The sequence below is a fragment of the Sphaeramia orbicularis genome, chromosome 15 (assembly GCF_902148855.1).
Source record: "Sphaeramia orbicularis chromosome 15, fSphaOr1.1, whole genome shotgun sequence".
In the NCBI taxonomy this organism is placed as follows: Eukaryota; Metazoa; Chordata; class Actinopteri; order Kurtiformes; family Apogonidae; genus Sphaeramia; species Sphaeramia orbicularis.
The window spans coordinates 48,369,331-48,383,285 of NC_043971.1; the positions used below are offsets into that span (position 1 = coordinate 48,369,331).

Sequence of the window (13,955 nt, forward strand, 5' to 3'; positions counted from 1 at the left end):
AACAAGTGTATTTTACATATTAGAGGAAAGATTGGCTTTTGTGCTTTCAGAAACACTATGAGATTTTGCAGAGGTGAATAATACGATAGTATGTTGTGATATTGCTCTGTCTGTCTTCAGTTCACAGATGACCCAACTTTGGCAGTTTGCAATGACAGTGGAGGATCAGTTTTCGAGCTCGCGTTTCGGTAAATGGATCCAATATCCTTACTGAAATGTTAAAGGATATTTTTCATAAAAGGTCTAGTGGACTGTTTAGAAGGTTGAAGCGGACAAGTTGGCTAACAGAGGCCCTTGTTTATTTTTGTTTTGTAGTGATTTCTTACATAAAGAGTCAGAATTGACTCTTATAGTCTGTTAAACCATAGTTTTATAGACATATTAATGTATGTGTGTGTGTGTGTAGGTGTACATCTAGATTGCATATTTGTAGAGATGTTTACATAAATGTGCAGAGCAGTCATTTTGGGCCTTTGTGCATTTCCAGGAGGGTGATGGGGATGCGATCCTGTGACTCTCGATGCCTCTTCAGTGGTTCTAAAGGGGAGGTCTGCTGCATCGAACCGCTGCGTGCTCCCTCAGACTTCAGAGACCATCCCATCACACACTACTCTCTGCTGGCTATGGCTTCTCTCACTAAGGTTATAAAACCACGCAGCTCCAGTTAAATCCACATAATTCACCCTTTGCATCAAAATCAAGTCAAATTAGATCACATTGCTGAAGAGGATAGATTGTAAATCCCCCACAACTGCTGGATGGCATAAGGTTATTTTTAACATGCTATCCATGGAATACTTAACATACAGGTCTAGATGTATGACTGAAGTTTTCTATAGAATCTGGTCCCCATTCCTAACTTATATTGGTACAAGACTAACTACCATTGTGTTGAAGGGCCTGGTGGACCATAAGTGAGAAAATATAGTATGGATCAACACAGCAGGATACCTGAGTTACGATGCACTTGATGCTAATGATGCTGCTGTGGTGGAATATAAAAATTGGATGCTGTCTTTAGGGGGATTCCCCCCACTCTCATTTCTATGCATCATATATGATTCTTTTGTGTATGTGTTATATGGCCCCATATTCTGTTGTTTTTGTTGTTAAGGTTGTTTTTGTCTAAGACAGCACTGTTTGTTTGTTTATGTGCTTGTTTATGCTGGTTTGTGTCTATGTATATTTGGCTGTTCATAATGACATGTTGAATATGTGAATGAACAGGAACTGTATTTTATTTTTGTCCCACATGGCAGAACCTTCCATTCATGTCTCTCCAGCCTCTTGCTTTATATTTGTATTTATTCTTTTTATTTTTTATTTTTTTGTGTTGTATGAAAAACTCAATATAGATATTGACCAGAAAAATCTAATCAAATTTTATTTATATACCGCCACATCGTAACAAAGTTATCTCATGACACTTTACATTTCGAGCTGGTCTAAACCAGACTCTTAAGCCAGTTCACAGACACCAACAGAATCCTTCAGGAGCAAACACTTGGTGACGGTGAAAAGAAAAACTCCACTTTGCATCGTCTCATGAACTTTTTTTTCTGTCACTAGATTCTGGTCATAGGACTGAAGCCATCCCTAAAAGTTTGGATGACTTTTCCCTACAGCAAGGTCTGTATACCTGTCTCTTAGTTTTTGTCTGTAGTGTATTCCAGATCATAGTGTAGACTGCAGCAAAAAAGTGTAATTTTCTAAAGTTGTTTTTTTTTTACCATAGCTCAGCAAGGAGATAGTCATCAGTGATACAAAAAAAGAACATATTTTTAATTGAATTTATGGAATTTTGTTCACTATCTCCAGCACCAAAATCATCTTTACAGTAGTAATGTTGTCAGGGTGAATGTTTGAAACCATAAGTAATATAGTTAGGGGGTTACTGTAATAATGTAGACCTGAGCATTTCAGTCAGCTGAAGAGTTTAGTTTCCAAATATTAATGTTGTTGCCAAAAGATAAATGTGTTCTGTTTCACCAGTCGGATCCATCCAGTGTTCCTCAGCTAGCTTGGCAGTTTGTTCCTGTTCAGAAGATAGTTAACCCTATTCTGGCATTTTGTAAAGGAGACACAGTTCACTTTCTCCTGGTAAGTATGCAGCTATGTCCAAATTTTTTGTTGTCTAGCCATTCATTTACCATCCATATTCACTAGTGTAGGCTGTTAAAGAGTGTTAGCCTCTCATTAGCCTGTTTCCAGGTTTCAGACAAGAGTCTGTTATTTTTTGCTGCAAATACTCATATATCAAATTGTAACAGAGGTTTTATTTACAATACGGTATATATACATATATATGTTTGTGTGTGTGTGTGTGTATGTATGTATGTATATATATATATATATATATATATATATATATATATATATATATATATATATATATGTGTGTGTGTGTGTGTGTGTGTGTGTACAGATTTATATAGATAGATAGATAGATAGATAGATAGATAGTATTTTTTAGATGTGCGCATCTTAACTATATATTCTGAGAGCAACAAGGAGCAGGCTTGACATATTGTAGGTACCATGTATTCTCCATGTTGTCGATCATTGCAGGTGAAGAAAGAGGAGAGTGGAACCATCCATGTCATCAAACAGAGACAACTCCAAATCAGTTGTGACATCATCAGCCTGAGTGTGAGAATCTGAATGACTCTTATTATTTCATGCCTTTTCTTTTTTTGTAACTTTCTTAATGGCCTAGGCACTAGAAGCTGAAAAAATCATTCAGTATCTGTAGTGTTTTGGTGATGGTTGTAACTAGTATGTTAGCAATCCAAGTAACCTTGCTGAAAGAACTTTTTTATACAGCTCAATGAGGTTAAAATTTTACAAGCCAAAATCTGTGTTGTCAAAACTGAGCTGAGCCTGCCTACTAACATGTCACCAAGTAATAAAATAAGATAAGACATGAGGAAATTGCTGTGTTTGCAGCAGCACAAATGCAAAAAGTGCAGAAAGACAGGCAGAAACATTTAAGAGTGAAACAGAATATATAAGAGTACCTGCTAATTAAATAACTTTTTCTGTATATACATACATGATATTTGCAATAATGTCCAGACTGTCCAGTGTTTCAGAAGGGCAGAATCTTAATATAAACATAAACATACATCCCAGACTTCCTGATTTTAATTTTGTAAATGTCCTTCTGATGCTTGAGAGAAGCTTAAAAAAAAAAAAAAAAAAAGAATTTTATATATATATATATGTATATGTATGTATGTATATATATATATATATATATATATATATATATATATATATATATGTGTGTGTGTATGTATGTGTGTGTATATATATATATATATATATATATGTGTATGTGTATGTATATATATATATATATATATATATATATATATGTGTGTGTGTGTGTGTGTATGTATATATGTATGTGTGTGTGTATATATATATATATATATATATATGTATATATATATATATATATGTATATATATATGTATGTATGTGTGTGTATATATATATATATGTATGTATGTATGTATATATATATATATATATATATATATATATATATATATATATATATATATATATATATGTATATGTATATATGTATGTACAGGGTGGGGAAGCAAAATTTACAATGAACATTTAGTTGTTTTTTCTCAGCAGGCACTACATCAATTGTTTTGAAACCAAACATATATTGATGTCATAATCATACCTAACACTATTATCCATACCTTTTCAGAAACTTTTGCCCATATGAGTAATCAGGAAAGCAAACGTCAAAGAGTGTGTGATTTGCTGAATGCACTCGTCACACCAAAGGAGATTTCAAAAATAATTGGAGTGTCCATAAAGACTGTTTATAATGTAAAGAAGAGAATGACTATGAGCAAAACTATTACGAGAAAGTCTGGAAGATACTATTAAAGAAGAATGGGAGAAGTTGTCACCCGAATATGTAAATTGAACTGTAAATTTTGCTTCCCCACCCTGTATATATAAATATATTTACATAAAGAAGGAGGACACATACAGGGTGGGGAAGCAAAATTTACAATATTTCGAGGCAGGGATTGAAAGACATTGTATGACCAATTAGTTTATTGAAAGTCATGAGAATTTATTTGCCACAAGAAAATTTACATAATAGAAAATGTTTTTATTCTATGTGTCCTCCTTCTTTCTCAATAACTGCCTTCACACGCTTCCTGAAACTTGTGCAAGTGTTCCTCAAATATTCGGGTGACAACTTCTCCCATTCTTCTTTAATAGTATCTTCCAGACTTTCTCGTAATAGTTTTGCTCATAGTCATTCTCTTCTTTCCATTATAAACAGTATTTATGGACACTCCAACTATTTTTGAAATCTCCTTTGGTGTGACGATTGCATTCAGCAAATCACACACTCTTTAACGTTTGCTTTCCTGATTACTCATATGGGCAAAAGTTTCTGACAAGGTATGGATAATAGTGTTAGGTATGATTATGACATCAATATATGTTTGGTTTCAAAACAATTGACGTAGTGCCTGCAGAGAAAAAACAACTAAATGTTCATTGTAAATTTTGCTTCCCCACCTTGTATATATATATATATATATATATATATATATATATATGATTGCATTTTCAATGTGAAACATTTGCTATTTTTCTCTAAGATGATTTGTTGAATTGATGAATTGATGAATTGATGCACTCTCTACATCATATGAGTACCTGTTGCAATTATTAGCAAAAGCACAAATTGATTTATACGAATATAATAAGAAAATAATAAGTATAATAAGAAAAAAATTACAAATCATTGTGATTTTGTGGCTCCCATTACAACTGTGATTTAACTCCACTTTATTCTGAGTAAATACACACTGTTTTGTTGTATTTTTCAATCAATCAATCAATAAAAATGTATGTATATAGTGACAAATCACAATAAAAGGTATCTCATGACACTTTACATATAAAGCTGGTTGAACCAGACTCTCAAGCCATGTTACAGAATTCTCCAAGAGCAAACACATTTTTGTCTTTGTTTGTGTGTGTCTGTCTCATTATAGTGGATAAACAGTCGTACGCTGGTCCTGGTTGATAGCCATGAGAAGCTGCAGGTCTTGGACAGGCCTAGTCAGGAGGTTTTGGAGATCATGGATTTGGAACAAGTGCAGCTGGTCTACAACAGCCGACATTTCAAATCGCTGGCCACAGGAGGGAACGTGTCCCAGGCACTGGTGAGGGGTTAGGTCAAAGGTCAGATGTCTGGAGATCAAAGTAAAATGTATGTGTTATAAAAGTCTGCGTTTTCAAATCAAAATGATAAAGGAATGGACTTATTAATTAACTGAGGTTACTGGTCAAAATAAATGGCTAGAATATAATTTTTTAGTATGACCAGATTTTTCATTGTCAGGCTTCTACTTTCTTGCTACAGTTTTTAATCGATGATCACTCAGACTAGGCTTGGGTGATGCAACCAAAAATATTACCATGATAAAAACAAATATCAATCAATATTGACACCTCCATTACCATCCTGGATGAAACTGCTTTTCCTCATCCTTATATTTATTTTTTAAAAAATGTGTTCTTTAAATTTCTTGGATTTATGTTTTTAGTTGCTTTACCCATAAATAATTGGTTTTTGGGACAAGAATCAGCCTTTAAACCTGAAAGAAATGATGATTTGACATTCAGTGTGAAATCGATAAATAAACACACACATATATGTTGTTTTTGATTTGTTTACTACCCACCTAGTCTTACTATACATTCATTTTTTGTTATTTTTATATATTAGTTTTAAATATTCTTCACAAATTTGCTGGTTTCAGGGCATATTTTATGTTGGGAACTTGGGAAGGATTGGTTACTTGTATTTCTGTCTGTAATGCCCATAAACTGATCCCATCTTCACGCACACACACACACACACACACACACACACACACACACACACACACACACACACACACACACAGCTGAATGCTCTTTATGTGTCTAACACTGTTTTTGCATTCTAGGCGTTGGTTGGAGAAAAAGCCTGCTACCAGTCCGTCTCAAGCTATGCAGGACAGATCATCTATTTGGGGACTAAGGTACTGTGTGATATATAAATCTGTGAGTATTGTCATAGAGTAGAAAACCGGAGAGCAGCCATTTTGGGTGGGTGCCATTTCTCCAATATGTCTTACAGTAGTTGTTAGTAAACACTTCCATCAGGTATAATTCATTAGCCTCATATCATAATTGCCCAAGTCATATTTTTTGGCCAAATTGTGTTATCTGTGTAACTTTACTCTCCTAACACTGCTGATTAATTTTTCATCCTTGGCTATGACCTCTAAAAATATGACTTAGGCAATTATGCTATGAGGCTAATGATATACAGGGTGGGGAAGCAAAATTTACAATATTTTGAGGCAGGGATTGAAAGACAGTGTATGACCAATTAGTTTATTGAAAGTCATGAGAATTTATTTGCCACAAGAAAATTTACATAATAGAAAATGTTTTTATTCTATGTGTCCTCCTTCTTTCTCAATAACTGCCTTCACACGCTTCCTGAAACTTGTGCAAGTGTTCCTCAAATATTGGGGTGACAACTTCTCCCATTCTTCTTTAATAGTATCTTCCAGACTTTCTCGTAATAGTTTTGCTCATAGTCATTCTCTTCTTTCCATTATAAACAGTCTTTATGGACACTCCAACTATTTTTGAAATCTCCTTTGATGTGACAAGTGCATTCAGCAAATCACACACTCTTGAACGTTTGCTTTCCTGATTACTCATATGGGCAAAAGTTTCTGAAAAGGTATGGATAATAGTGTTAGGTATGATTATGACATCAACATATGTTTGGTTTCAAAACAATTGACGTAGTGCCTGCTGAGAAAAAACAACTAAATGTTCATTGTAAATTTTGCTTCCCCACCCTGTACTCATTTATTATGAATTAAAATAAGTGCAGAGAGAAGGCCACATTTCAAGAAGTACGAAACCCATTTATGGCTAAAAACATTATGGTGAAACGCACCAGTGGAATGTAAATATTGAAAAAATACATCTCATGTGTGAAAAGGACTTGGGATGCTACATCCTATGGTGCCTTCCCATTCTTCCGTCAGTCTGCCCCAGACTGTGAATGTGTGAGTGAATGAATAATGGATCCAATGTACGCACTTTGGGTATGTGGTAATAGAAAGGCGCTATATAAACCTAATCCATTATTATTAAGATAATTTAACTGAAATATAGAAATTTCTTCTTATATGAAAGATTAGTGGCTATAAAGTTGAATTCTTATTGTGTAAAACTGAAAATATGGAGTTTGTGTGAAAGTTAAGTTATCTGAGACCAAAAGTGTAAGTTGGCACAAGTTTCTTCACTACTTAGGCATTGTAGTTGTCATGTAAACTCAAAAAGTCAGTGCAATAAGTTGCCTTGAAATTTTAAGTTAGCTTTTTCTTTTTTACAGTGTACACGTTTGACTGTGGATGTAGCTTACAGTCCTTGTGTGGGGAAAACAACACAATAATGTTGTACAGACCTTATCTTGGTCAGTTCTTTGGGCAAAAGTATGAATGGAAGAGGTCGATCTGAGATAGTTTCTTCTTATTTTCTCTGCTCCACTGTGGGCTGTTGTGGAAACACGTCAGTACAGAATAAAAGCTAGAGTGTAATATTGATGTACTAACCTGCCTGAAATTATTTGTTTGATGGTATTCTATGGGCAAAGGTGGGAGGTAGAGTTGTCAGATATGTGTAGTAGAGTCTGACCAATTAATCCCCCCCCCCCCCCCCCGAAAATCACAGACCACTATCTGCCCCCCATCTTATGTACTGTATATTAATTGTCGCTTACATTTTACAGAATGATTTACCAAACAATTTTTATGTTACTACTTATAAAATATAGACTCACATCTTCTCCCAAAAAGTCTGCTCTCCCCAGCATAAAAACTACCACATCTACAACCCGTGGTTCCCCACAGGTCACATACTAGTCTAATAGAAGACTATTATACAGTGTTTTAAAGATGTGTAAATTATCTTTGTGAGATGAACAAAGATGTAACTGTTAATTCACATGTCCACCATTATCTAATATAAGACTATTATAGCCTGTGTATATCAATGTTCTTATTTCATATATCGACCAATATATTGGTTTTCAGCTGGTATATTGGATATTGGCTTTTATAGCCCCCAATATTGGTATTGGCATTGGACCCAAAAATCCCATATCGGTCAGGCTCTAATCTGTAGATTACTTTTAGACATGCTTTCTACATTTTAACACAAATACCTATACTTTTATTCCTCACATTTTCATACACTTTCAGTTTTTCCGGTATGCATCCAAAGGGGATTATTTTTTACTAAATACTTATTAAATAAATATTATTATTAAATACTGATTTCCACCTACATGGAAGAGAAAATACCACAAAGAAAAGACAACCCCCTCACGTGACAGATGTTACAAGTCAAGGTTGAGAAACAGAAACTTGTATTTTTAGGTACCTGTTGAGGAAAAAAAAAAGGTAATTGTTAGTGAGAACATGCAGTATGTAGTAATGGGAAAATTCAAATGGATTCAAGTGTTTTGTTCAAAAGCACACCTGAGCAAATATTTGTGTCTGTTGTTTAATAGTGTCATATTCACTTGTTTTGCAGTCAGCTCACATTATGACTCTAAGGACCTGGAGAGAGGTATGTACAAGACACTACTGTTTTAACTACACACAACAGAACACATAATTTAGCCACTCTTAGCCTTTTTATTTCAAAGTGGCTACTGACACAGTACTGTGGCACAAAATATCAGTTTGTCTATTACCACAGAGCTAATTGGTGCCCTCCACCCACTTTCTCCAGCCTTCAGAGCAAAGAACACCATAAAACAACATATAGAGTATTTAGAACAATAATTCCTATTCTATACTATACACTATCACTAATTTGTCATTTCTTCCATCAATTGCCACAGTACTGTGGTATCAAAATGCACAAAAGAATGCACTGAAGTATATGCCATTTATCACCACAGTACTGTGGCAACGAGAGACTAATGAATTCACGGAACAGTATCCCTGACTGGCTCTAGTCCAAATACCAACATTTGATTGGTCTGGGGCAATAGAAAAAACGATATTTTGTGCCACAGTACTGTGGCAGTAGAAATTGCCTTTTTATTTATGTTTACTTGATAATAAAAAAGATAAAGTGCTTTGCATTTGGTTTTAGAAAACGGCTCTTTAGTGACAAAAGAGATGGGATGAGATGAGATAAGATAAGACTTTTTTCATCCCACAGTGAGGATATTTTACTGTTAACTGCAGTAAAATATAAAAAACAAAGACAAGACAGGTAGAAAACATACAAGAGTAAAACATTAAATGTGAATAGAAAAAAAGAAATCTGCTATTTATATACATATTTATATATATAAATAAATGAATGAATAAACTTACATAAATATAAGGTCACATAATGTAAGGTCAAGATCATGAAATCAGAACTCACCCTAGGAAGTCGGTTTCACCAGCATCGTATTTGAAAAACCTTTATTCAAAAAATCAGTGTCACTGTACACTTGTGAAGTCAACAAAACAATTTTTTTCTACATTATTTATTTGAAATATTAGATCATATGCATTAGATAACTTGCAAGTATTCAACCCAGATTCAATCCGTTTTCCTTCTGTATGTGTCCAGCGAATTGACTGCCTGCTGAAGCAGGAGAACTTTGTCGAGGCTTTGTCTTTGGCATGGTCCTTCCATGAAGGAACTGCTAAAGCTGTTGTTGGTGAGTATATCATACCATATACAGTACATACAGCACACTTTGTAAAACAGTGATAGAAGACAGATTTCCATCAGGGCCTTGGTTTTGTCACATTCAGGCCCATTATACACCTGGTATTAAAAATGCAATCTGTGCCAAAGGATATTATCCAAATTTGTCAGCAGAAATACTCATCTTTATTCTTTTCATTCAAGTCTCTCTAGATCCACTCAGTCTAAGGTTAGTCCGTGAACACTTAAAATCATTGGCTTCATGTTGAAGCACCTCATCTGTTCTGTTCACATGTAAGCCCACATTAACATGTGTTTAACAAAGGAAACTAAATTCAATTAATTTCGTGATTACTTTTTTGTTAGTGTACACAGGTCTACTGGCAACTTGCTCACATGTGTTTTGATATGTTTAATTAGTGTTGGAACCGTCCAGATTTGCTTCAACTGCACCACATAAAGCTAACTAAGGTCTTGTTTCTTGGGGCTCTGTGGACATCAGTTTCTTTTCATTTTCTTCAGGTTAGCTAACGTGATGCAAGTGCTCAGCGTTATTTGTGGGTCCAAGCACAGTGAGAAATGATGTCATAGTCATGGGTGTATTAATGTAAACATAAAATATTAAATAATTAATCCATGATCCGAATACATTGTATGGATTATGACAACACTGACCAAGGATCCCTGTGAAATGTGAGCCAAACTACCTCCAGATGTTCTGAGGCAGGTCCAAGTGAAATCCAATCACTGCATTTATGTCCAATAATTTATTCAGACACAGGCAGCATTATAATACCAGGTGTAAAGGTGTCTCAATGACCAAACACCATAAGACTACACTGTTCTGCTGCTATAACTTGACAAATACCAAATAACTGTGACAGTCTCATATTGTTCCGATACTAATGTGATTGATTCCAGGCATGTTTGGAGATCCAGTAAAAAGGAAGGGAGTGGTAGGTGATAAGGTAAGACAGATAAACACTACTACTGATTTCCCTCTGTATCCCATGAACAGTACATTGTAACATTGCTGAGTTAATTTCTAAACTAGTACCACTCTGTGTTTGTAGATGGTCGAGATCCTTTTTCAGTTTACGGAGCATGCATTGAGGAAGTGTCCAGAACAGGGCAAGATCCAAGTAATGGAGCAACATTTTCATGTAAGCTAAATAGCATTTTAGAGTTTGTTTTACCTTTATTTAACCAGGAAAAACCTTTTGAGATTAAGCATCTTCTTGACAGCTGGACTCTGGAAAAGACTGGCAGCACTACAGTTAACAAGGCCTAGTTCAAAGAAATTACAATGCAATCAAGAAATACTGATCAGAATCATCTAAATCCCTTCTAATATACATCAAGAAAAACATCTACAGCCTGATATATCTGCCACCATGTCATTTAAATAACTTCAAATGTGTTTTACACAGAAACATTTTCAGGTCATTTTACAAGAGAACAGATAATAGACAGTAGGAATAAATCTTGGAATTATAGACTATAACTACATGTTGTTTTTGTCAAATGTGCATTTAAAAAAAAAAAAGAGTAAATTTAAAATAGTTGTATAAAACAGAAACTTTCCAGTGTTTGTGTCTTTGGGTGGGCAAGGCAAACCTTTCTACTGGATCATACAACAAACAGGCTTAAGGGTGAATCCCTATGTTCTGCAGCTCTGCCCTATTGTCCAGATATGCTCACCATATGCTCCAAAATCCAAGTCCAGTCTTCAGCCAAATCTACAAAAATTTATACTGAGACATTTAATGTAATCTAGAGCTTTCTGCTTAGGACATGTCAAGACAAAATGTCATTTTTTTTTCCACCCTCGTGCCTATTTTGTTGAAATTATAGGGAAGAAAATTAGAAGTCAAATCCCCTTTTTTCTCTCTGTCTCTGCCTCTCTTTCTCTGTGGTTTGTTCAGGATGTGATTCCTGTCCTGGTGGATTACTGCCTGCTGCTACAGCGGCTGTAAGTCACATTGATCATTTACACTGCACTGCAAACATAACCACCAATGTTAGGTTCCAAGAGTTACATTGAGGGACTGGTAGAAGGTTGTACAAAAACCAGTGGAATACTGATAGTTGTTTCTTTGATTCTGTCATCACTTCTCAAACATTCTAAAATTAACTTTTTTGTGGAAACAAAAGATTTGGATGGATGCACCTTTTTCTCACCTGCCTTTCATTTTCATTTGGCCAAAAACAAGAAAAAAAAGTTGCAGATTTCTGTTTTAATTTGGGTCCTTTGCAGTTCATGCTTACTCATTTCAAGCAAACCATTCAATTATAACACAAAATAACTTATACATACAATCCTATTTTCATAGACAGTTCAGTGTTTTTCTGAGCCTGATGCATTTAGTTGTTTATTTGTTGTAACCCACCAGGAGATGTAACTGATTCTAAGTTTTATCAGCTGTGTTATCGGCCAAAGGAAATGGTGTGTGTGATCATGTGCTTCCATGTGCAGTGACCTGTTGTTCAACCAACTCTATGCTCGGCTTGTGGAGAATGTCGTTGCTAAGGGCGTGTTTCTGGAGTTACTGGAGTCGTACATCGTAGCTGACCGCCTTGGTCATCTAACCACACCAATCATGAGGGACCTCCTTGCACATTACCATGGCAACGGTATGATGGATAGTCTAGAGCGATGCATTGTCCATCTAGATGTTACCAGCCTGGACATACAACAGGTGAGTTTAGTTAGTAAGTTGAACATACAAACCTGTTTCCCACCAACATGATGCTCTTTGAACTTGCTCTTTGAAGAGCATTTTGTCCAAAAACACATTTGTTTGGAACCTGGAACCTTGGTTACAAGATGGATCCACTGAACGTAGCCATCACCCTGTATAATTCCTCCTTATAACCCCATAATTACACGCAGCTGTATTTGGCACACTTATTCATGTGTATTTCTTTTACTTATCATATTGGTAATATTTGTTGAGTACATATTGTACAATTTGCTTGTTCTAATTGTGTTTTAATAGAGTGCTTTGATATGTATATTTAGAAAGAAGCACAAGTAACAGTAAACATATTGATTGTCCTTAATCACAAGGAAAACTATTAAACATTGCAGAGACTGAAAAAAGAAGAAGTTTGTTCTGGATGTGGTGATATGTTATTATTATATGTTGTTGTACATTATGCTCTGCTCTCTGTTACTCTCTGATGAATCCTTGATTATTGTAGTTGCACTGAAAACCTATGAAATCATGCAACTGAGGTTCCAAAACCCTGAACAGAACCAGTTCAAGCACCAGGACTAATCAATGAACAGACAAGATAATGCATAGAGTAAAAAACTTTATTTTTCATATGGCTTCCTCCCATGGTCCAAAGACATGCACTTAATAGGTTAACTGGTCATTTTAAATCACCCATAGATGTGTGTGTGAGAGTCCTTCACCCTTTGGGAGCCGGGATTGGCTCCGGCACCCTTGTGACCATTATTAGGATTAAAACGCTGGATGAATGGCTGGATGGCTGGATGGATGGATGGATGGATGGATGGATGGATGTTTTTATTTTCAGTAAGACTGGTCCTTTGTGTGTCTTTGAAGGTGGTTAAGGTGTGTTGGGACAACCAACTATACGACGCGATGATATACGTTTTTAACAGTGGAATGAATGACTATATTACACCTTTGGAGGTAAGTCCACCATCAACACATCACTAGCAGCATACCCGACATTTAACTGTTAGATTTGATGACTTCTTTTACATTTCAGAAACTGTTTGCAATGATTGGCCCACCACTTAAAGAGGGAAGGAGCCTTACAGGTGAGCCTTAGAACCGTAGAGCAATCCCATGGTTCTCCTGAATGCTGTGTTCAGATTAAAAGGGGAAGTTGGCAGGTTGTGTAATAAAATCCATGTTCTGTCATCCAGTTACATAGAATCACTCTGTTTACAGTTAAGTCTCTGATTCTATGTTTTATTTACCATTGTGTCATAGTAGGAATATTGTAACACACAAAAGTGAAGTAGGTGGCTGATTGGTGTTTTGCTCAGATTGGGGTTCATTCAAAGGAAGACGATCTTCATGTTGTTGGAAAAAAAGGATGAAAGACAGCCAGATTTTCTCTTTATGACAACAAAGAGAGTCACCGTCCCAGATATCAACTAGTATTGCAATACTGCAACACATCTTGGT

The 13,955-nt window shown here is 35.4% G+C and overlaps 1 protein-coding gene across 3 annotated transcripts in view; it reads left to right on the plus strand.

Annotated features, from left to right (window-relative positions):
• Nucleotides 1–13,955, plus strand: part of vps8 (VPS8 subunit of CORVET complex) — a 74,337-nt gene that overhangs the window by 25,233 nt on the left and 35,149 nt on the right. For all 3 annotated transcript variants that reach the window (XM_030156473.1, XM_030156474.1, XM_030156475.1), the window contains 15 exons: nt 121–188; nt 488–641; nt 1,570–1,629; nt 1,993–2,100; nt 2,569–2,649; nt 5,049–5,219; nt 6,009–6,083; nt 8,665–8,700; nt 9,706–9,796; nt 10,708–10,754; nt 10,860–10,949; nt 11,712–11,758; nt 12,263–12,485; nt 13,362–13,451; nt 13,531–13,582. In XM_030156473.1, coding sequence (XP_030012333.1) covers nt 121–188; nt 488–641; nt 1,570–1,629; nt 1,993–2,100; nt 2,569–2,649; nt 5,049–5,219; nt 6,009–6,083; nt 8,665–8,700; nt 9,706–9,796; nt 10,708–10,754; nt 10,860–10,949; nt 11,712–11,758; nt 12,263–12,485; nt 13,362–13,451; nt 13,531–13,582 — 1,393 coding nt within the window. The remainder of the gene's footprint in view (nt 1–120; nt 189–487; nt 642–1,569; nt 1,630–1,992; nt 2,101–2,568; nt 2,650–5,048; nt 5,220–6,008; nt 6,084–8,664; nt 8,701–9,705; nt 9,797–10,707; nt 10,755–10,859; nt 10,950–11,711; nt 11,759–12,262; nt 12,486–13,361; nt 13,452–13,530; nt 13,583–13,955) is intronic.